The 22,992-nt window shown below is 44.3% G+C and overlaps 8 protein-coding genes across 8 annotated transcripts; 6 read left to right on the top strand and 2 right to left on the bottom strand. All coding sequences in view use genetic code 12, as the record gives it.

Annotated features, from left to right (window-relative positions):
- Positions 1-1,998: 1,998 nt before the first annotated feature.
- LODBEIA_P02960 (uncharacterized protein) lies at positions 1,999-6,951 on the top strand (the record flags this gene model as incomplete). The annotated part of the gene is made up of 1 exon (XM_066973016.1): positions 1,999-6,951. One exon carries the CDS (start codon positions 1,999-2,001, stop codon positions 6,949-6,951), a length of 4,953 nt encoding a protein of 1,650 aa, XP_066827234.1.
- A 225-nt stretch (positions 6,952-7,176) lies between these two features.
- On the top strand, positions 7,177-7,564 carry LODBEIA_P02970 (uncharacterized protein; the record flags this gene model as incomplete). Its single annotated transcript, XM_066973027.1, has 2 exons — positions 7,177-7,182; positions 7,265-7,564. The coding sequence occupies 2 exons, from the start codon at positions 7,177-7,179 to the stop codon at positions 7,562-7,564; spliced, it is 306 nt and encodes a 101-aa protein (XP_066827235.1).
- A 538-nt stretch (positions 7,565-8,102) lies between these two features.
- Positions 8,103-10,196, top strand: LODBEIA_P02980 (uncharacterized protein; the record flags this gene model as incomplete). The annotated part of the gene is made up of 1 exon (XM_066973038.1): positions 8,103-10,196. One exon carries the CDS (start codon positions 8,103-8,105, stop codon positions 10,194-10,196), a length of 2,094 nt encoding a protein of 697 aa, XP_066827236.1.
- Positions 10,197-11,310: 1,114 nt separating this feature from the next.
- Positions 11,311-12,375, top strand: LODBEIA_P02990 (uncharacterized protein; the record flags this gene model as incomplete). Its single annotated transcript, XM_066973049.1, has 1 exon — positions 11,311-12,375. The coding sequence occupies one exon, from the start codon at positions 11,311-11,313 to the stop codon at positions 12,373-12,375; it is 1,065 nt and encodes a 354-aa protein (XP_066827237.1).
- Positions 12,376-14,493: 2,118 nt separating this feature from the next.
- On the top strand, positions 14,494-15,510 carry LODBEIA_P03000 (uncharacterized protein; the record flags this gene model as incomplete). The annotated part of the gene is made up of 1 exon (XM_066973062.1): positions 14,494-15,510. The coding sequence occupies one exon, from the start codon at positions 14,494-14,496 to the stop codon at positions 15,508-15,510; it is 1,017 nt and encodes a 338-aa protein (XP_066827238.1).
- Positions 15,511-16,114: 604 nt separating this feature from the next.
- On the top strand, positions 16,115-18,847 carry LODBEIA_P03010 (uncharacterized protein; the record flags this gene model as incomplete). The annotated part of the gene is made up of 1 exon (XM_066973073.1): positions 16,115-18,847. The coding sequence occupies one exon, from the start codon at positions 16,115-16,117 to the stop codon at positions 18,845-18,847; it is 2,733 nt and encodes a 910-aa protein (XP_066827239.1).
- Positions 18,848-18,942: 95 nt separating this feature from the next.
- On the bottom strand, positions 18,943-19,995 carry LODBEIA_P03020 (uncharacterized protein; the record flags this gene model as incomplete). The annotated part of the gene is made up of 1 exon (XM_066973084.1): positions 18,943-19,995. The coding sequence occupies one exon, from the start codon at positions 19,993-19,995 to the stop codon at positions 18,943-18,945; it is 1,053 nt and encodes a 350-aa protein (XP_066827240.1).
- A 276-nt stretch (positions 19,996-20,271) lies between these two features.
- On the bottom strand, positions 20,272-22,692 carry LODBEIA_P03030 (uncharacterized protein; the record flags this gene model as incomplete). The annotated part of the gene is made up of 1 exon (XM_066973095.1): positions 20,272-22,692. The coding sequence occupies one exon, from the start codon at positions 22,690-22,692 to the stop codon at positions 20,272-20,274; it is 2,421 nt and encodes an 806-aa protein (XP_066827241.1).
- Between the last annotated feature and the right edge of the window lie 300 nt (positions 22,693-22,992).

Raw genomic sequence — 22,992 nt, forward strand, 5'->3', positions numbered from 1 at the left:
AATTGCTCTAGCTGGCTATTTTTATTCACACGATGGCATTGCAACAACTCTTCTTGTTTTTTTTGGTCTTCGTCCGTGGCACAATAGACGTGGGGGTTTGGGAAGTTGGGGGGTTAGAGGGGTAGGGGGGTAAGGAGAAGGAGGAAGGCAACGTGAAACTTCGATCGAGAAACGGCCACATTCTGCACCGCATTTATGAGCAGATAAGATAAGATAAGATACGAACTGGAGCGGAACAACACGAGATGGATATTCGTTTGCCATTGCTGAGTAGAAGATTTCATGGCTATTCAGTACGGAAACTTGCTCCCACTCCACGCTAAGGGTGACGCGGGAAGTGGGATTGCCTCCGCTATTTCTCCCATGATGTTCCCTACGGATTTAGTCTTTTTTTAGGGCTCTACTGGATTTCCCACTCGTGCCAGTCTCTTCCCTCATGAATGAAATTGAGAACAAAGGAACCTTCCTTCTCGATGCTAAGCCAACATGTCTTTCTTTTTTCACTGAAAGATGGTTGCAACCTGCGAAAGAAGGGCTTGTTGAGAAACGACACGTTTTTCAAGCACGTGACCACGCGCGGGTGGGGATGTTCCCTGATCAAGCAAGAAGGTAAAGAAGAGGAAAGCGGGAAGGAAGAAGGGGAGGTAAAGAAAAGTGTAGCTGAAGGTTGGCATGGGGACATTGGGCTCTTTACACATCCAAACGTACCCAACCCTGTTTTTTTCATATAGAGTGAAGGATCGCCGTTTGGATAACCTCGACTTCCTCATAAAACATTTGTAGCGACTCCCGTCTACTATACCAACACCCAAAATCGAGAGATATCGCTTGTTTTCTTTTTGCCTCCTTGACGTGAATGAGGAGAGGAGGCCGATTACTTTGGAAAATGGCTTTTTCTTCCTAGCCCATGCCTTCCTGATATCCTGGATTTTTTTACGTCTATTGTGACTTGCACAATAAATTGTAAAACCAAAAAAAATTGGAGCGTTTCACATTTTATTATGCACAGGAATGGATTTTAAGCGTTGGTTGTGTTTCAAACTCTGAAACAATGCAATCTATTGTTGTGTGGTTGAGCTCTTGCATAAGAAAGCAGGAGGGGGGCAGGGCAGGTGCTCCCCCCTTGCAATTGCATCCAATGGTGGTGGTGGTGGTTGTAATCAAAAAATCCGGATTCATTGATGCTGTCTATCGAGCGCTGCATCTCGTGGGAGTGAGTGTTAAGGAGGTGAAACTAACGGAAATAATTTCATCTCACCATTATCCTGCACCTTCAAAACCTGTTTTCCAACCATGTAGACTCTTCATTACTAAGCTCCAAATGTTAATAAGAGTTTATTTTTCAGCCATGTTAGTACCACTGTCAATTTCAGGAAGGTGAAGAAGTTTTTTCCATCTCTAAAGCTTTCACTATCGCGAGCTAAAGGCGATCGGAATTGTTTTTGGAAAAATAACCAACAACCTGTTTAAATAGTAGTTGGAATAATGTGGTTGTAAAATCGTGCTTCATCGCGAGGGTCTGTCCTTGAACTAAAACCAAGTTGTTCATTTTAGAACCCAACGGGTCTCAACTTTTGCAACTCTTGATTTTTGAATCTTTCATCTGTCGTGGAAAAATTTGCAGCCGATTTGCTGCAAAAAAAAAAAAAAACAGAAAAAAAAATTAGAGCAGAGTGAACGTGAAAAGCGCACCTAGAGGTACTAACCAGTAAAGCGAATCAACGGGCGGCACGGGCAGTCGTACTATCACCACTCTGAACCGAAAGCTCACTGATTTGTCCGTGTGTCATCCCACAATCCATAATAGCTTGGATATTTACACACCCAAGTTCCTTGTTCTCCAAATTTCAGAATCGGCGCTACCATATGGGCCATCTGTCCCCCACCCATGCAGACAGGCATCTCGTGTTTGTAGAAAAATTCCAGTTGCAAAGTTTCTGCAACATACGTCCACGGTTGAAAATCTAGCTGTTTAGTTTTGTTTTTTGTTTCTTGACAATGTCGGAGCCAAAGAGACGGAAGGTTTACTCCTCACCGTCCGTTAACGTTGACCACCATGTTATCGAAGAGCTCGACAACGTTCTTGCTTCGCTAGAAGATACTACCCCCAAATTGTCACTATTCATCGAACGAGGATACTTGGGCAAGCTTCTACCGATATGGTCCTTTTACTCAGCAACAAGCAACCACAAGGAGTTTGTACTGATAACAAACAAGATCAATGCCATACTTTACAAGCTCAACGAGCTCAAAGGTGATATACTTTTTCTGGCTCAAAATAGGCAGATTCTTTTAGACGCTTACAAAGATATCCTAATCAACTACTCCAAGGTGATTTATCGTGCCTTGAGCAGTTTGAAACCATCATCGACTAATCCTACAATCAGACTTCTTGAAAACTTGGTCAATTACGACGCAGCAATAGCTGTGGAGTTTTTAAACAATTTCGACTTGACCTTGCCTGTTTTACCGAAATTGGTTACACCAAGCAAGATTGAGATAGACTCTGGGGAGATCAACGACGCATATTCCATAAGGAGCAACTTTGTCAAGTTTTGGATCAGCTTGTGCTCCAGTGTACTGCATGTTCATCGACTAGACTTGTTGACCAACCACCTGAAGATTGTGCGAAACATCTGGAAATATCTTCAGTATGACACGGCACCACTGATACAGCGGTTAATTGAGTTTTTGGACCAAAAGGTGCTTGATGAATCTCATTTTAAAAAATCCCAAAAATGTAAGATTTTGAATGACAATTTCATGTTCAAAGTACATGATCTATTCAACAGAATCAAGGAACCTTATTTTATCAAATTCATGGATAAACTAACGACGGATACCAAGAATGGGTTGATTTTCATCAACGACGAGTTTTGGAATAAGCACTCTGACGTTGGTGTTGTTATTGCAATAAACAACAAGAATTTCAAAGTGGCGAACAAGTTATTATACACATTGCTTACAACTTTGAAGCCAACTGATTCGAACCAACAACTACAGTTTATAGTGAGAGTGCTATCATCTTGTCAGGAACTAATTGCACCGTATATGAACTATTTGGTGCAGCACGGAGGCGGGTACCATAGCCCGTCATTGACCTCGTGGTGGATTACATACACTTTGCTATACACCAATGTATTGCAGATCCCAAACCCAGTGCCTTCAATTGATTCAAATGTCGAACTTGTAGGGGATTTGGATGCAGGTTTGATTGCTGAATCTATTGCTTTTGCTCCATTACTGAAATCGGCCTTGACTGCTGGATTGCAGCCGCAGAAAAAGTTAATTGTTCAATTGACATTGCAACTAATTTTATACATGTTAACCAGGTTGGAGAACGTCTCGTCAAAAGTGGCTGTTGCCGTGAGACAGAATTTGATTGATGCGGTAACTGTGCAACTTCCTGATATATCCATCGTCATGCAGGTTCTCTCCAACAATGAAGTTTCCCAAGTGACTCGGCTAACGGCGTTGAAAGTTGCAAACAAGTACGAATGCTTGACCCCGTCATCAACAAGCAAAAGCTCTTTGCAAAAGCTCGTGTCGACTGGTGTCTCCAGCATCATCGAAAAGCAGTCTCAATCCTTGACAAGTTTGGACTTGATACTCCTAGATCTATACATGCAATTGCAGAATCAAGATTTCAAATGGTGGAACAAAATCAACGACCAAAACTCGTTCTTTACATCTTTGCTTAAAGTAGTAGCTTCAAGTTCCAAGATCTCCTCCACAAGTTTGGTTGCGAAAATCTACAACTTGTTGAACAAGTTGAGCGAGGACAAGATGTTGTTTAATGAAAAACTATTGGTGACACCACTCATGGCATTGATTCGTTCCATTGATGTCAATGATGGTCGTGATGGTGATGGTGGTGCCCGAATGGGCCCCGAGTATTGGAACATGTTGGATGAAACGGTTGCTAGATGCGTTCGAACTCCATACAAGTACCTCGACTTGTCGCATGCAGAATATAACGACACTAGCATATTTGTGGTGTCCTTGGTGGAGCAATTTGGGTTCATGGTGAAAAACAATGTAAACGTGGATACGGACTTTTACTTTGACTGGTTATACCGATTTCTCAGGTACTTGATGATTTTTGGAGGTTCCGAGCAGGCTCTTTCGCTGCTAGCCAAGCAAGCCAAGGAAGGCTTTTTGGATATCATGAATCCTCCTCTTTTGCACAATACACTCGACGCAAAGGAGATTTCGATTCCTGAAATAGTCTACAGTTTCCCCGTCAAGGACCTAATACGGAAGCCATCTATTTTGGAGAAAAAGAAAATGCTTTTATCAAATCCAGACTATGTGGCGACGTTGACTCTTGCTCGATTGGTGGTTGAACACTCGCAGCCGGTGCAGCCAGCGCAGCAATTACTCACTGCAATCTTCAACAAGGTGTGGAGCTACTTGACAAGCTCGGATATTGCATCAACGATTTATTACTTTGCCTCAGACGTGGTTTGGAGACCATTGTTTGCAAGTGACAATGAAAATGGAGCACTCGCCTTGCAGCTTTACAACGGCATCCTCGAAAACTTTCCTGAAGCAGTCAACAAGGAGTTTCGCAATTACATCAAGGCTGGCTTGCAAAATGGAGAAAAAAAATTTATCGCTTTTGTTTGGACTGTCGATGATACGGATCTTTCAACCCTTTTGGATCAGTCTACGGGAGACATGTTTATCGCGTTGGCATCTCATGCCATTCATAAACGCGTGCAGCTCACTTTTGAGCAGGTTGAAAAATTAATGAAATCTACAGATGCGCAACGAGATGGTCTCATTTCAAACGCGTTTGAGCAATGCTTGGTATCTTTTTCCGACAGGGCACAGATGAAATATATCTTTGACAAGATAATCAGGAATCCAGCCGACTATTTCTTGATCCCCTTTTTGATAAAGAAAATTGGCAATGAAGTGGATAACCTCTTGCAAGGGCAAGTGTTGCCAGCAAATGACAACTTGAGGTTCTTAATTGCTTCTTCGATGATGAATCAAAATATACCGGTCCCAAGCGACATCTTGGATAGATGCATGACAACAATAATGAACAAGTTGACTAAGGGAGAGGTCGAGTCTAGCCAGTGGAAACCAATAATTACAATTTTAGCATCTTCTGCTGCTGCAGAAGAACATGTGTCGCGAGTTTTACAGTTGATCGATTTCAAGCATACCACCACTAACGAGTTTATCGAACTCATCTCCAAATTGAATCCAACAGTGGCGGGAGAATTGGGCATTTGGCTTCAAAAATGCATGTTTTATGTCACCAAAAAGATTGCCGAAAGCGATTCCCTTTCCGAGAATTTCGAGAAATTCATCACCAAAATTGGAGACTATATCTTGAAGCACAACATGTGGCTGTTTGCTCCTGCAAACATTTTAAACACCCAGCTTGAGGTGATTTTACTGTCAAAGTGGGCCAAAAAATCAGTTTATTTACAGTATGTCGTGAAATTGATTCTTTCTGCCCCCAAGAACAAGATCGACTTTCAAAAACTGTTTCAAATTGCAGTCACTTCCTTGTCTGTCTTTGACGAACTACCAAGCGAAGACAATAAACAGGCACGCTTTTACGCGGCAGCAATCGTATTCTTTTTATTCAACTTTGACCATCTGAAGATGTCCAACTTGTCCAACCTTGACGTTGTATTGCAGAAATTTCAAGGCTTGAATCGAGCAGAAGATGTTCTTTTGAAATTCATCTTGCAAAAGATGGAAGCGAAACTGGCGACTTCATGGATCACAAGAGTCGCCGAGTGGGAGTTTCTGGGCCAAGTGAATGAGGATGAAAAAGGTTTGACCAAAGCGGAGAAACTCATCACCAAGAACAACAACAACGGCCAGATCACGGTCAACTTGAATAAGGAAATCATTGCAAACACATTGTCCAGTAAGCGATTTGCGAATCCAGATTTCCATAGTGGTAAAACTCGCGCGGCAGCAGAAACGTGGAGGCAAGTGCAGGACTACGAGTCTGAAAACTCATTAATTGCCATCGATAGACCCGCTTACGACCACGAGTTTTTGTTGATGGTGATTCTCAATAATGAGGAGTTGTTGAAGTTGGAAAAGGAGGAGAAAGAGGACTCGAGTGTCACTCACAGCTACACGTTCAACTTGAAGAACTTGGTAGATTCAGGATTGCTAGAATTTATCATTGCCAACTTAGCCGACAAAGACACACTTGGTATTTCCAAGGTCATTTTGAACAAGGTCCTCATGTCAATTGACAACGGCAAGATCAACAATCTGTACAAGGATAAGAACGTTTTCAAAGTTTTCCTTTCCTCGATTTTGTTCACATTGGCATCGCAGCATGATCAAGTCCTAAAAACACAAAAGTTGGTCATTGGGCCCATGATTTGGTATCTATACTCGCAGCTTGTGCCAATCTTGGCTAACCCGGGACACTTTCTTTACGAGAAGACATTCCGGTTTGTGCTTTCGCATCCAAAGCTTTCGTCTTGGGACATCCCGTTGTGGAACGCCATCGTTAGCCCGCAGCCAGATGCAAGCCAATGGTATTTTAGAGAGCTCACGTGGATCATTGAGAATATAGCTCAGGGTCTCTCTACAACGTCCGATTTGTCGATACTCAAGCAGAAACAAATTGAAACCATATTGAACCTTTTAAATTCCAAATACTTGAATATGAAATTAAAAACGGCGATTTTGAAATTTGTCTACAAGATTCAAGAAATCGATCAAGGCTCGGATTTGTTGGTCACGAGGTTTGGGCTCTTGACTGACTTGGCGCTTACAACCGAAGAAACGAAACACAGCGAGAGCGAAACTGATGTGTTGTTCAACCGGCAATTGAAGAATAACGTGGATTCGATATTGTGCCGACTCGAGATTGGCGTGGGCTCAAGTGAGCGTGTTGTGAATTGGACAGGCGGCGTCCTCAAGAAGGAATTGCAAAAGGTACATGCTACGAGTTTTTAGAATCAAATAGATAGATCATGAAAGACTAAGATTTTGGAATTGGCCCCATGAAGCTGCGGTGAATAGATTGATAAATGGTCAGACAATGGGGCTCTTATCTACGAACATGGTAGCGCCGCCGTCGATATCTTTTCCATCTGTTTGCCCTTGAAACTCTTACTCCGATTGTCCTCTGTCCTCTGCACCAGAGTACCAACACGTCCTTAAAAACAAACAAATCGTCCAATGTCAGTATGTAAGAGACTTTGACTGGGTTTCTCTTGTTTACCTTTTTCAGTTCCAACATGGGATTGACTACTAACAGATGCTCAAGTTGGGGAAATTGGCGCACTACTCCGTCGATCTCGTGCTCATATCGATCATTCTAGCCGGGATCCACCGTAATACCGGTTTGCAATTCGACGTGTCGCATTTCAGCAGCATCGATTTCCGCCGTTGGTTTGGCAACTACTTGGCCTTTGGTGAGGTTTGCTACGACAAAGTCGTCAGTTTCTTGAGGATGACGGGCTATTTCAAGCAGAGAAACTTGGTGTTGGACCAATTGCAGGACCAAGCTGCGCAGTACTTGAAGCAGCTGACTGGCCGTGACATCGGCGATTTTCCGAAAAAGTGATGGAACCGAGGAGGCGAGCTGAGTATGTGAGGGCACGTAAGTATATTGTTGTTGTTGTGAAGGTCTTGTGGATAGAGATAATTGTAGGGGTTTAAATTATACAAACTGGTCTTCTGTGGAGGAGTAGGCAAAGAGAGGGAGGAAAAAAAGATGGACCCGGCTCCGAACTGAGCGAAGTTGGATTCACACTGCAAAAGGAACTTTGGCCCATGAAAACATTCAAAGTCTGATGGAAAATGTCGATTGTATCTTGCTTTGATCAGCGTGGTTCTAAATTGAATGAAAAAAAAAATTGAGTCAAAGATGCGTGAGTTGGATCTGACAAAAAACGCCCTGGATGTGGCATGGTCGTAAAGATTCACTTCAAGAAAACTGATTCAAACATACGTAGGTTACTCCTTCTTCGTTTTTTGCAGACACGCCAATCTAGAGTCAATACGGTCCGTATAGTCCGTACAGTCAATACAGCCTCATTGTAGATTGAAAAAAAAGGGTGGTGAAGAAAAAACCGTTGACAGGTTTGTTTCTTTTGCTTTTCATGAACTTGTTTGAAAAATTCAAAGAGGCGATTCTTTGTGAACAGCAAGAAGATGTAGCTCAAACGACACTGTACATCAATGCCTATCCACCCAGGAAATTGGCCCAGTTGGGTCTTGCGATCATCAATTTAAACATTGTCAACATCAGAACCGGCATTGGTGGAAAGACCATTTTGGAACTCCAATTGGACAATGCCGTCTCTGATGGCGAGTTGTCGACGAGCACGATGAAAACCGGTGATATTGTCAAGATTGCCAAGATGGGCAAATCTGAAAAGAGCAAAAATACAAAGAAGAAAAAACAAGAGAATGAAGTGGAAGCGAGCGAAGACGATGAAGCGCTTGAGGCTGTCGTCGTGAAAGTGACTGCTCAAATGATCACCTTGTCCGTTGATGAATCCACCAGCGATGACAAAATTCTCAACTACTACACCAACACCACGGATTCGGCGAGGTTATGGATTGTAAAATTAGCCAATTCCGTCACCTACAAGCGCATGCTCACCACGATGGACAAAGTGGCCGCGTTGAAGGATTGCAACAAGAATGAGATCCACCGGTTATTATTGGGCGAGACCAAATACGAGCCAAGAGCCACCAATAACGGCAGCACGCAATATCCATTGAAATTTTTCAATGCAGGCCTCAATGAGTCTCAAAAGCTGGCGATTGATTTTGCAATCAACCGATCCAACATTTCGATAGTATTTGGGCCACCGGGGACGGGGAAAACCATGACTTTGGTCGAGCTAATACGGCAGTTGACAGAGCACGGCGGTGAAAAAGTCTTGGTGTGCGGACCTTCAAACATCTCGGTGGATACGATATTGGAGCGACTAGGCGACAAGTACAAGGCTGGTGAACTCGTGCGAATTGGACACCCGGCTCGACTTTTACCTGTAAACTTGCAGCATTCACTTGAAGTCTTGTCCAAAAGTTACGGGCGTGATGTCATTATGGATTTGGAAAAAGACATTCAGTCTGTGTTGGGCAAGATTAAAAAGGCCAAGAGGTACGCTGAGAGGAAAGCATTGTATCAAGAACTAAAGCTTTTGAAGAAAGAGTTGGTTCAAAGAGAACGGAAAATTGTTCATGAACTATTGAACAACGCAAAAGTCATCTTGGCTACACTACACGGGGCTGGCTCCTATGATTTGAAGCGAAGCGGCGTAGCGTTTGACACAATCATTATCGACGAGGTGTCACAGTCGATGGAGCCGCAATGCTGGATTCCCTTGTTGCTCAGTGACAAGTTCAAGAGGCTAGTCATTGCCGGAGACAATATGCAACTTGCTCCCACCGTGATGCTGTCGGGCAAAGGCAATGCTTCTGCTGCTTCTGCTGCTGGAACGGCTCCTTCGATCTTGGAAACTACCTTGTTTGACAGACTAGTTGCGAAACTAGATGGCGAAAAGTACAAAAACTTGCTTAATGTCCAGTATCGCATGAATGATAGTATAATGAAGTATCCGAGCATGGCATTGTATCAGGACAAGTTGACAAGTGCCGACGCAGTCAAGGACATTAGCTTGATTGACCTTCCGGGCGTGGTGGAGAATGAAGAAACTGCTCCACAGTGTCTCTGGTACGATACTCAAGGCGGCGACTTCCCAGAACAAAGACTAGATTTAGCTACAAGCGATTCTAAATACAACGAAATGGAGCTACTCATAGTCAAAGCACATATCCAGAGGCTCGTTGAAAGCGGAGTCTCGCCAACAGATATAGGAGTGATTGCACCCTATGCGGCACAGGTGCTGGTTTTAAAAAAGGAGATTGGACGAGACTCGCAGATTGAAGTGAGCACCGTCGACGGGTTTCAAGGTCGAGAGAAAGAGGTGATCATTTTGACTTTGGTGCGCTCGAATGATGTTCACGATGTGGGGTTTTTGAAGGAAAAGAAGCGATTGAATGTGGCCATCACGAGGCCCAAGCGACAACTTTGCGTTGTTGGAGACTTGCAAACGATGGAAATGAGCGGGCACCCGTTTTTGAAGAACTGGAGCAAATACGTTGAAGATGGCCTTGAAAAGAACCATGTAAAGCCTTATGAGATTGTTTATCCCAACTTGGATGATTATTTAACGAGCTAAAAAAAGAACGTGGGTTATTGAATAGGAAATACCAATGTTCAACTTGGACGTTTCTTCGTAAACTCAAGCATTCGTGAAGGGTATTCCTTACCTCTCCTTTCTATTGTTATGGTTACACGAATGTTCATGAAACCAAAATTATAGCCTTTCCCCAAAAAAAACGTTTGCTTAAACCAAGCTTCAAAAACGGATTGGGGACGGATTGCAAACCCTTTTTAAACCTCTGTGGAAACACAATCTATTCTTTTTTTTAGTCGCGATCTGGAAAGTAGATCGTGGGGGTAAAAAAAAAATAAAGCTCGAGACGATCAAAGAGGGTATCCTAAATGCGATCAATTCATAAACAAGTAGCATGTAAATAATAGAGATAATAGAACGAAGAATGAGGGTAAAGAGAATGCCTAATGGAGATGAAACAAGCACTTTTAGACGATCGAGGTTATGAAAGCTTGAGTTAGAAGAAAATAAACTTTTTGCCAATTCATGTATTGAGATCCAAGGATGCAAGACGAGAGTGAAAGATATGGGGCTTTTCCGAGCAAAGCTTTCTTCGTTCTTTTGTTCCCATTTTTCATTTTCAAAGTGGCATGGGCTCGACATGAACCGGCTCAACTCACATCTTTATATTTCGTCTGACTTTCACCTTGAGATTGACCATTTTCAATCTCGTATTTACATGCGCTGCTTCATGGTTCGTGCTATCGATCTCCCTCTCTCAAACTGAAAAAAAAGCGCGTCTTTTTGTGTCACCCGGCAGCGCAGAAGCGGAAAAGGGAAAATCTCGATTCTGTGTCGTGTTGCAGCCCAGACCAGGGAAACCGAAAACCCCCAGTGTCTTATTCTGGATGTGCATCTTGCCCTGTAAATAATAAAAGCTGGAGGACCCATAGTATTCAAAGTCGATACGACTGCTCTCTGTATTGAAACTGGAAAATAAGTAACAAAAAAAAACAAAATTAGGTAAACTTAGTGAAGTCAAAACTTCAACCATAAAGAAACAGCCATCTCCCTTCCTATTGTCTGGTCAACAACAACAACAACAACAACAGCCTCCACCATAATTCCACCGTCGTCAATAACCCCAGTGTACTATTGAAGCCACCAGCCACGTAGGATGCTAAAGCGCAAAACCAATCAGTTGTGGACTTGCCTCGCTACTTTTACCGTGTTGGTGTCGATAGCACAAGCTGCAGCTCTTGTGCTTACGGAGACACAATATGTCACAGTGACAAGATCAGCATACGCCACGAATGAAGCTGGCACGTTGTATACGGAATATGTTGTGGACGGGCCAACGAGCGTGCCAACGACGCCTTCTCCTGTTGAGCCTGTTGAGCCTCCAGTGGAAGATGCTCCTGCGGAAGATGTTCCTGCACCAGTTGATCCAGTTGAGCCAGTTCAACCGGTTGAAGAACCGCAAGTGCAACAGTTAGACGCGGTGCAGGAGCCAAATGCTGAGCCTGCTCCACCACCAGTTGAAGCTCCCCAACCTATCCCTGAACCCGCTCCTGAACCCGCTCCTGAACCCGCTCCTGAACCCGCTCCTGAACCCGCTCCTGAACCCGCTCCTGAACCCGCTCCTGAACCCGCTCCTCAACCCGCTCCTGAACCCGCTCCTCAACCTGTCCCAGAACCTGCTCCTCAACCTGCTCCTCAACCTGCTCCTGAACCCGCCCCAAAGCTGGCACCAGCGCCAGTTGAAGCTCCCCAACCTGCTCCCGAACCTGTGCCACAACAGCAAGAGCAACAAGTTTCAACGGCTGATCCATTCGCAGATAGCATACTCTTCGCCCACAACTCAAAACGTGCATTACATGGAGTCCCCGAATTATCATGGGACTCGCAACTAGCAAACTTCGCTCAAGGCATGGCAAACTCATACGACTGTTCCGGCTCATTAAGACACTCGGGCTCAAGTTACGGTGAAAACTTGGCTCTTGGGTATTCTTCTAGTCAAGCTGCCGTGGAAGCATGGTATTCCGAGGGCCACAACTACGACTACTCGCTGGCTTCGAGGTTTGACCATTTTACTCAGGTTGTCTGGAAAAGCACTACTCGTTTGGGATGTGCTTATCGTGATTGCAAATCACGCGGGTGGGGGTTATATGTTGTTTGCGAGTACAGCGCTGCTGGTAATGTTTTGGGCCAGGGCAAACTGAATATCATGCCTTTGGTTTGAAGCGGTGCAAGTTCTAGAACATTGATAATGGAACGAGAACAGTGATGAGACGAGGAAAAATACTAGAATTTTGAACGTATGTCACATACCTGTGAAAGACCGGCCGTGAAAAGAGAATACGATGACAACAACAACGACGATGGCGACGACGAAACGTTGAAATGGTTTCATCTGGATATTGTATGATAATGGATTTTTTAGTGGAGATGTTATAATTAGAAAATCTAGAATGGATCTAGCCCATTTTTGGAATAGAACAAGAAGCTAAAACGATCCGTATCTCACTCTATATCTTTACAATTAGACCATTCCTAAGGGAATGTCTTTTTCCGTATGCCCTCCCCCTTCTTTCTCTATACTCGGTCCATGTAATGGTATGTTGGTCTGCAGTGTCCGTTGCGAGTTGCTCGCTGGTCCCACTTGTTCCTGGTAGTGGTACCTTGCATCATAGCTTATATGCAGTCTGTGCTCTGCAACAAATTGCAAATTTGTCTGATTCGGCGCAGAATGTTACAGATTGGGGAAATGGCGTCGCTAACCAAGGTGACTACTTTAGAGACTGGCTACAAAAGCTAGTCGAATCAAATACTGTGTTTTGAAGTCCCCATTCTTCTCGCTGCGGGGCCAATAAAGAAAGCATACCGGCCGTTGCCTAAAAGTTTGTGCGGACGACTCCTAGCTGCAAGTGGGCCAGGAACCTTCAATTTGAACGTTTAAACGCAGCTTCAGTAATTAATGAATATAGTGGTTGCGTTGCCCTGCCCTGCTCTGGCACGCCCAATGAACAAAAATATATTAATTAAGAACCAGTATTATACTGGTATGTTTCAAGTTCCGACATGAGTTTATGGCTCACTCGGTGTGGTTAAGTAACTCGGTCAATTTGAACATCGACCAATAAGACCTACAAGTCTAAGCTGCAATGTTCGATAAATCTTAAAATGATCCCATATTTGGTACGCAAAAATCTGGGAGGAGCATAACACTACACAATACAATAGAGCAAAGCCCAAATAGTCATGGTTCTAAGTTAACATTCCCTCGTCAAACTTTATCCAAAAAATGCTAATATCTAAGCCGATTCTTGCAAAACGGATCCGTATTGGGCTCCCCCCCCTCATAGTATTTCAGTTTTTAAGTGGTGACGCGCGAGTTTTCGGTGCAAACGTTACAGTTTAAAGTGATTACATAATAGAATTTTGCACCAGCCAACTCTTCTTCTCACCCACTCAGTTTTTGTTGCGCAACAGATACAACTCCTTTCGGTTAATTAGAAGAACTTTACCCATCCGGCTTAAACGCCAAAAAAACACATACACTTTTCTCGAGGTTTCACCAAATGACGTATGTTTAGTAAACATCAATAGAGTTAGCGTTAAGTGTTGAAGTTAGCCAGCACTACTAACCTCAACCCCAAGAAAACAACAAAACCGAAAAAAAAAGACTCCTTTCGAATTTGTTTAGTGTGTCTTAACTAGCTCAATAACAAGTTACAACAACGCAAGATCTAAGAAACACCAAGTGATGTTGCACGCACAAAAGTTTGATTCAATGTATCAACTTTCCTCTCGCCGCTGTTATGAAATATATAAACATTTGAAACGGCCAATAATACTAATATTATCACTGTTTTGCTAGGTTTTTCACCATCTTTCAACCTTTCAACCTTTTACCGGATCATAATATCTACCCACTTTCATTTCATCTTCAAACATCGAATAGTGCCAGTGCTATCCTTCGTCACTGCCCACTTCCAACCCTTACTTTGACCTCTCCCCGCCCCCTCTCCCCCTTCATTATTGCACCATACTGAATATTATATCTTTTGCAACAGCAATCTAGACCAACCAACTAACCAACCCACCTATTAACCAACCTTTTGCCCATAATTTCGTCAATCATTTAAGTATCAGGACAAATCTCCAATTTCAAAGCAAGTTCATCTAGAGTTTTTTTTTCCCAACTATCAAGTCGTTCCTTTCATAAAAAAACACTGAAAACTAACTTTAGCCAGGTCTTGTCGTTCTTTTCCTCCCAGCCCCATTCCGACTTAATTTCATTCATTCTTTTTTTCATTCATTCGTTAGCTTGTTTTAAAAAAAAAATTTAAATTCAACCATGAAAGTTTCATCATTTGCAGCAATTGCCACTTTGTTGGCCACCACCACTACCATGGTTCAGGCCGCTCCTGCTCCTGAAGTCGAATACGTCACGGAAACTCATAGAGTAACTGTGACTGCCGGTGCCAAAGCCGCTGTTGAGCCAACTAGCGTAGCACCTGAGCCTTCAACTTCAACTTGGGTCTTTTCAACAAGCATTCAAGGCCACGAGATTGTCTTTACCAGTGTCGTTGACCCTGCTGAAACAAGCCAACCTTTCAGATCATTATGGGAAGAACACGTTGTGATTCAAAGTGGAGATTCCATAACCACCGAAACTTTGGTTGTCAAGGCTAATCCTACCACTGTGGTTACTTCAACTCTCAGTGCTAATGATGATGCTGCTGCTCCTGCTCCGCTGAGCGTTGCACAAGAACAAGTCAAGACCGTTGAAACTTATGCTGCTGCTGTTGAAAGCAAATCGAGTGAGCAGCCCACCACTCAAGCTCAGCCAACTACCACCCGTTCCTCCCAAAACTCACCTGCTGCTTCTTCTTCAGCACCAGCTCCTGCTAAAGCCGCAGTTACGGCTTCTGCCAATGTTGGAGGCACTCAAGATTCATCCTTCTCCAAGGCGATTCTTGATGCTCACAATGCTAAGCGTGCCCTTCATGGGGTCGGCGCCCTTTCTTGGGACCAAGATGCTTACAACTATGCCCAAAACTACGCTAACCAATATTCATGTTCCGGTAATTTGAAACACTCCGGTGGTAAGTTTGGTGAAAACTTGGCTGTTGGATACCCTGATGGACCATCTGCTGTCGAGGCTTGGTACGACGAAGGTCAGACTTACAACTACAATGCTGCCAACACTTTTGACCATTTCACTGCCATTGTCTGGAAATCCACCACCAAGTTGGGATGTGCCTACAAGGACTGTAGAGCTCAAAACTGGGGTTTATATGTGATTTGCTCTTATGACCCCGCTGGTAATGTCATTGGATCCTCAAAGCAAAATGTGTTGCCTCCTGTATAGTTGAAAATAGCGGGGAAAAAAAAAACAACATTGGATTTAACATGAGTTCTCTTTCTTCTTCTCGTTCTTGTTCCATTCAAGAACTATTCGGTGCTTCTTTTGGCTCTGGCCCCCCTGCTGAATTCTGGTGATGATTGCTAGAATTTCAATCAAGCAAAAAAGACCGTGCGTGTATTTCCATCCCCATGCAGCTTATCTCCCGCTATGTCTGTGTGGTGTCTCTCTCTCTCTCTCAGCGTAGTGGAACGACTCAGGTCCTTTTCAGGGGAAACCATGAGCAACACATGGGGAAGAGGAGGTCTCAACAATGCTCTCTCTCCGACAAAAATGAATGGGATTGATATTTGAGGAGATCCGTCGCTTAGTAAAGTTGATGCAGCATCTTGCACCGACGAGTTGTAGGGTTATTATTTTACGTACTCATTGTCAGTAGCCACTCTGGCTGCTTAGAACTCTTCTTGAATAAATTGGATCTCCTTCTCTCGTTTTGCCAACAACAAATATACATATACATGTATACATATACAGAAACACGGAAATATACATCTATCATACGACTGGAAACGATACTGCTTGAACGTTGATCCCAGCTGGTCATTTTAGGATGAGCAATCACCACTCATCTCCGCAGATTACCATTGCCGCTCTAACCAATAACCAAGCTGAAGAAGACCACAATAGACCACCACAGGATGCAGAGGCAGATGCAGAGTTGGCATCGGAGAGTGCTGCTAAAAACGAAACAGGTCAACACTCGTCTGCAAGCAGTTCAGCGCGTCAAAAGAGGACCTCTTTGGCGTGTATAAGGTGTCGGACGCGGCATATACGATGTCCCGGTGGAGAACCGTGCAAAAAGTGCCATTTGGCTCGGACAAAATGTGAATACATTGAAGCAGATAAGAAGATTGTTGTGTCTATGAAGTACCTTTCAAAGCTACATGATGATATAGCGAGACTCAAAAAGGAAAATGCCTCGCTTCGCATCGACTTGAAAGAGCTGGAACAGAAACGACTTGCAAGTTCGCCTCCAAAGTACCAGCAGCAGCAACAGGATGCCAAGCATCAATTTCTGATGAGCCACCCGATACAAGCCACGGGAGGCTCAAAAATTGGACTCAACCATTTGGGCTCGGCCTCCTCCAGTGGCCATCCTAATTATCACGGAACTAATGCTAATGCTCAGAACGGAGTCGAAGTTATAAATCCTTCGTTGGACAAACACGGACGGCTAATACAATCTAAAACGGGCGAGAAGGTCTACGTGGGCAGTTCGTCGATGACTCTTTTTGGATTAGAGATTCAAAATTTAGTACCGTCGTATGTCTCGAGTGGGTTGTTTCCCAACAACTCCATCGAGGAGACATCGCCTGCAGCTTCGTTGAACTTGCTAAATGGTGCCTCGCCTAAAGGTTCTCGACATTCACTGCATTCGGCGTCCACGCGCGAGAGCAAGATCTTGGAATCCGAGGGCAACGCATACAAGGTGACGCTTTCGAAAACCAACACCAGACCAGGGTTGTCGATCAATTTCTCCTTGCCCTCCTATTCGTACGCAATGTTGTTGGTGGACACGTTTGTCAACTACAATGACGGCTGTTTTTATTTTTTCAACGAAGGCTTGGTTAAACAATTCTTGACCAACATTTACTCGGGAAAGATGGAAGAAAATAAAAAAATTTTAAGAAGAAACATGCTTCGTGAACAGCACTACAACTCTCAAGAAAACTGCATCAAGAGGGACTCTGATGACGATACGATTTTGGAAACTATTTGGTTCAGCAAAGTGCTTTTAATCTTTTCGATTGGTGAAATGTATTTGGGGACTGAATCGGATACACATGTAAAAAAGCAGAGGCAGGATATGAAGAAAAGGGCCAAGGAACAAATGCAAAATAACACCCTACCTGGTGCTGGATTTTTCTTCCAAGCTTCAGAATTGTTTACTGGATTGTTTGCATCTGGTGCTATCGACAATATAACCAAAGACGGAGGTATCGAAGCAATGTTGCTCTATGCATTCTATTTGCAAGTGGCAGATTGTACAATTGCATCTTATTTCTACTTTGGATTGGCTCTTCGAGCTGCCTTGATCTTGGGGTGGCACGTTGACGCGGACCAGGAGAACCTTGATAGGTCTGAGCTTGAGCATAGGAGAAGAATCTGGTGGACCGTGTACATGTACGAACGAATGCTTTCGTCCAAGGCCGGCCTACCGTTGAGTTTTGCCGATGACTCTGTCTCAACTGCACTACCGGGCGATTTCAAACCTGACTTGTCCGATTTCCCCAGGAACGAGGCCGACGTTAGAAGCTACTATATTTTCCCACCTGCCGATTATATCAATAATTGCGTCACCATCACCCAAATCAACGCGTTGATTCTCTCGTCATTGTACACCAAACAGCCAAGATTCAACATCTTGCCGATTGTCTCGGATTTAGTGCAGCGTTTGATTTCGTGGAAAAGCTCACTTCCAGAGTACTTGGATGTGGATTACTCGGTCGATGAACCGAAAATCTCGCGGCTCATTGTCAATTTGATGACTGAATATTTCCAAGGTATAAACTTGGCAGTGCGTCCGTTGTTGTTCCACTTTGCCAGCAAAAAGCTCAAGGAATTGCAGACCCAGAATCAAGAAAACAAGTACATTGACTTGACCAAGTACTCCAAGAATGTGCTAAGCTTGCTAAATGCTTCATTCCAGGCCTCCATCAACACCGTCAAAAGCATATGGTCGTTGCTTCCTGAAAACATGGTTGCATTGTTTGGTTGGATGGATCGCGAGTATTTGTTCACTTCAGCATCGACTTTGATCTTGTTCAATGCCTCCTTTGGTGTCCATGAAGCAACCAAAAACCATCTTGACCACGCGCTAGTACTATTCACAAAAATGAAGCGGCTTGGAAACTACCCCGCGGCGTTAAGAAGAGCTCAATTGATCAAACTTATATGTGTGCTCGACTTTAATGGCGTAATGAGCGATATCCTCGAGAAACACGACGACGAATTCAGGAGACCCTCGGAGCCGGCAATTGTGGAAGAGGCACCCGTGAAAAAGGACACCGAGTACCCAACAACAGCTCACACCCCGCCAAACGACTTGGACCTTTTGCAATTTGCCAGCGGCTTCCAAAACCATGCTGGAGCAGAAGCATACTCGGCGGATCTAGATTTGCAAGGGATCGAGGATTTCCCTATTTTGGACGAGGAGCAAAATTTGTGGAACGAAATCACCCATGAAGCGGGCTGGCTTCATGTGCACTCGACTGAGCAGCCTGAAAACCAGAATGCAGCATACAACGACGTGCTCAAGGATTTTGCTTATCCGGGTCTGTAAATGTATTATTAAAATAAGTTAGAATAAGATCTATATAGATAGATAGATGGAAGGATGAAGAAAAACCTAAAGAAAAACATTAAAAAAGATATCTATCAGAATAAAAAGTCATTATCTGGTGTGCCTTTCGATTCATTAGCTTGCTGTAAAATCTGCTGTGGCGAAAGTGTAGATAATTGGAAACTGTTAAGATCGGCCGAGGCGGAGTTGGGACCAGAGGGAATGCCACTGCCACCATTCCCACCACCGTTAAAATTTTGATTGGTTGTGAAATCCACTCCTCCAAGAGGCGTGTTTGAGCTTGTAAAGTTGTCAGTCAACAAGACGTCATCGAGTGGTTGCGGGGCCGAAAACTGCATGCTCGTTTGTGGTTGTGGCTGTTGTTGCTGCGGCATGGGGGGCTGTTGAGGAACCATTGGCTGGGACATTTGAGGCGGAGGAACTTGCGACATTGGTGGTTGTGCTAGATTCTGTTGCACGGGAGGGTACTGTTGTTGTGGTATGGGGGGCTGTGGTTGCTGCTGTGGCGGTATTAGTCCTTGCCCTTGTTGTTGTTGCTGTTGTGGTGGTGGCTGTTGTTGTTGTTGTTGTTGTTGTTGTGAGAGCATGGGGTTCACCATCGATGACGGTTGTCTCATCGCCATGCCGGGCGATTGCAGCATCCCTCCAACAAGCCCCATCGCTTGTTGTTGCTGTTGTTGCTGCTGCTGAAACATGTGCTGCTTCTTCGCCTCCTCATATTTAAATTTCGCATATTGATAAGCTTCAGCATACATCTCTTGAAGCTTCAGATACAAGGCATTCAACTCAGGCATATCTGGAGGAGCATTCAAAATCACGGGGAAAGACGATTTAGGTCCAGGTTGCAGCGGTTGCACACTACCATGATACTTTTCATGCAAATAGCTCAACGTAGTTAAGTTAGCTTGAAGTCTCTTGATACAACCGGTATACGAATTCGTCACGCTGCCTCGCTGCTCCTGGGTCATTTGCTGCATCACTTGTGGATTACATATCACGCTTGTGTATATTTGAATGGCTTTTTTAATCAAGTGGGTGTTGACTAGTAGTAGACACGTCACTCTATCCTTATCGAGCGACAAAGGCGCTCTATCTATAAAATCCATGCCTAGTATAGACGCATCCATGCAAATGATATATTGCGCAAAGTGTCTGTGTATATGTAGATCTCGGAAAGTCTCCAAGAGTTCTCTGTTTGTATTTTGCTTCCTGTTTTTTGTTCTTTTCGTTCTTTCTCCCCTCTGTGTGGAAAGTGGAAATTTTTCAACATTCCAGCTCGAGACTGAACTCGAGACAGTGGTGGGGGGTTTTTTTTATTTATGAGTCCAACACGTGCTGATTGATGGAAAACGACCAAAAAAAAAAATTATGTACATTTCTGCTTCTATTTACAAAAGTCGACACTATCCCAGAGTATGAGAGTTGATCAAGGATTCGAGTCTGCTTGAAGTCACGCGTCTCATGCCCGTGTAGGTCATATCGAACGTAGCGCGGCCTTGAGTGATGGAGCGAAGTTTCGACAAGTATCCAATCATCTCCTTCAACGGGGTCTCTGCTGTGATCACTTTTTTATTTGCAATGTCCTTGGAGGCGGCGGTCTTGGACATGGTGTAATCCGGTGGGAGGTACACTTTCTCGGCCTCGTCGTTGGCCCAATTTGCAGCCTCGATGTTGTGCAAGGATTCATCTTCAACCGACACGATGACGGCTTGGCATCTCAGGGACAAGTCGTGGGAAACTTCACCCAAGTCAGCGGAGTCGACGTGGACCTTGGTGTTCATTATTGGCTCCAAAACACCAAAGTCGGACTCGTTTTTCTTAGTTTCTTGAATCGCCTGTCGAGCCGCATTCATCAACAGCGGGATCAACTCCTCGTTTTTGTCAACTGGTGCATCCCAGTGCTCAATTCGAACCAATGTCGAGTTCAAGTTCATTCCTAGAATCGGGCCACCAACTTGGAACGAGGTCAAGCACCCGCTCACAATGGCTTCTTCCAACTCCTCCATGGAATTGGGGCATTTCCATCTTCGGTCACTAAGCGCTGTCCTTACGGCATCCGACGCGGCAGTCTTGTCGATGATGATCACGTTGTTTTCATCCTCATAAATTATGGCGCCCTCGCATATTTCATAGTCCCTGCAGTTTTCCACATGCTCCATGGAAAGTTTGATTTTGATATTCTCATCTTCGTAACTTCCGAGCCCTTTCTTCTTCCCAGTAAAGGACTCCTTAAAAGCAACGGCAACGTCGCGCAAGTTCGCCTTGGCTTTCATGTCATTGATCAAACGGTCGCGCACAATCTCCAAATGAAGCTCGCCCATGCCGCTGACAACTGTTTGCCCCATTTCCTCGTCGACGTGGACTTTCAACGAAGGGTCCTCTCTGACCAACGTGTCCAAGCATTTCTTCATGTGCGTCTCGTCTCCAGCAGTAAACGGCTCTATGCATGAGTTGAATAGCGGTGGAGGTATATCTATTGGCATCAATTTGATTGTCGAGTGCTCATTGGCAATCTTGTTCTTTTGAGTACCAGTTGAAACGATGGTGTCACCAGTCTGGAACTCGGTTTCGAAACCGGGAATCACACCAATGTTGCCCGCGCCAATCGATTTCACTTCCTCTGGCTCGTCTCCGTGCAAGATCAAAAGTTTTCTAATCTGCAACTTTTGCCCGGTTCTGGTGTTTAACACATGCGATCCCGAGCTGAGCAGGCCGCTGTAGACTCGAATAAAAGTCATTGGTCCCCTTGTCGCGTGGGTCATGACTTTGAACGTGATGCCCACTGTGAGTTTAACATTGTTGTCAACAACTAAACCAGCGGGCCCCATCTGCGACAAAATTTCTTTCGTCTTGCTTGTTATTTTGGGTAAACTCGTTTCCAACGGCGAAGGCAAATAAGTAGTGACTCCGTCCATCAAAGGCTGGACTCCGATGTTTTTAAAAGAGGCCCCACAAAAAATCGGTGTCAAGAAATTATCAATCGTTGCCGCGCGGATGGTTTTATGCAACAAGGCTGGTGGTATCTTTAGGTAGTCCTCGTCATTGTCCAAAAAGGCATCGATTATGGCGTCATCGTATTCGCCAAGAGTCTCGATCATGCACTCTCGCGACTTGCAATACACATCGTACACTTGAGAAGATGTATCCTTGATGTCAACGACATCTATATCCTTGCCATACTCATCTTCTTCCTTCCACTTGAGCAACTTGCCGTGAATCACGTCAATCACCCCTTTAAAGACCAACTCTGAACCTTGGGCTTCGAAATATGGCGTGTTGCACAAGACCACCCTTGTTCCCAACTTGCGCACTACTTCCTTGACTGTTCGGCTGAAACCTGCACCTGGGCGATCCATCTTGTTGACATACACAAGGCGGGGCAACTTCAACTGGCTTGCCTGCTTCCATACTTTCTCGGTCTGTGCCTCTACCCCTGCCACTGCATCCAAGATTGTCACTGCTCCATCAAGAACCCGCAATGAGCGAATCACTTCGAATGTAAAGTCGGCATGGCCGGGAGTGTCGATGATGTTGATTTTATGGTTGTTCCATGGAATCGTGATTGCGGCAGACTGGATCGTGATACCACGCTGCCTTTCCGAGGGTAAATAGTCCGTGACTGTGTCTCCTTCGTCGACATTGCCGATTCTTTTACTCTTCCCACTGTAGTAGATCATTCTCTCGGTGGTGGTGGTTTTACCTGCATCGATGTGCGCAATGATTCCAATGTTCCGCGTCTTTGCCAATTTGACGCTATTGACTGGTGTGGAGTAGCATCGTACAATGCTAGCAAACTTGCCTAGTGTATTCCCTCGTAGTATCATTTTTGACTGTGGGGATGAAAGATCTGTTTAATGAAAGTTTTTGCAACTAACATATGGAAGCCAAAAAAAAAAAGAATAAAAAAAAAATAGAGGTTCTCAAAGATGTTGATAGCGACTCCAATTTTTCATTCAGTTGAGACGCTGGAGGTCCCACTACACGAAAGAATAAACCTCCAACGTCAAAGTGAGTTATGTGATTGTAAAGGGTTGTGGATAACAATGCGCTGTGAAGATTTAACATTGGGACTCTTCTTGTCAAAGGCTGAAGATTGAATTCTCTTTCTACGCTAATAAAACTGG

The sequence above is a fragment of the Lodderomyces beijingensis genome (assembly GCF_963989305.1).
Source record: "Lodderomyces beijingensis strain CBS 14171 genome assembly, chromosome: 1".
Lineage (NCBI taxonomy): Eukaryota > Fungi > Ascomycota > Pichiomycetes > Serinales > Debaryomycetaceae > Lodderomyces > Lodderomyces beijingensis.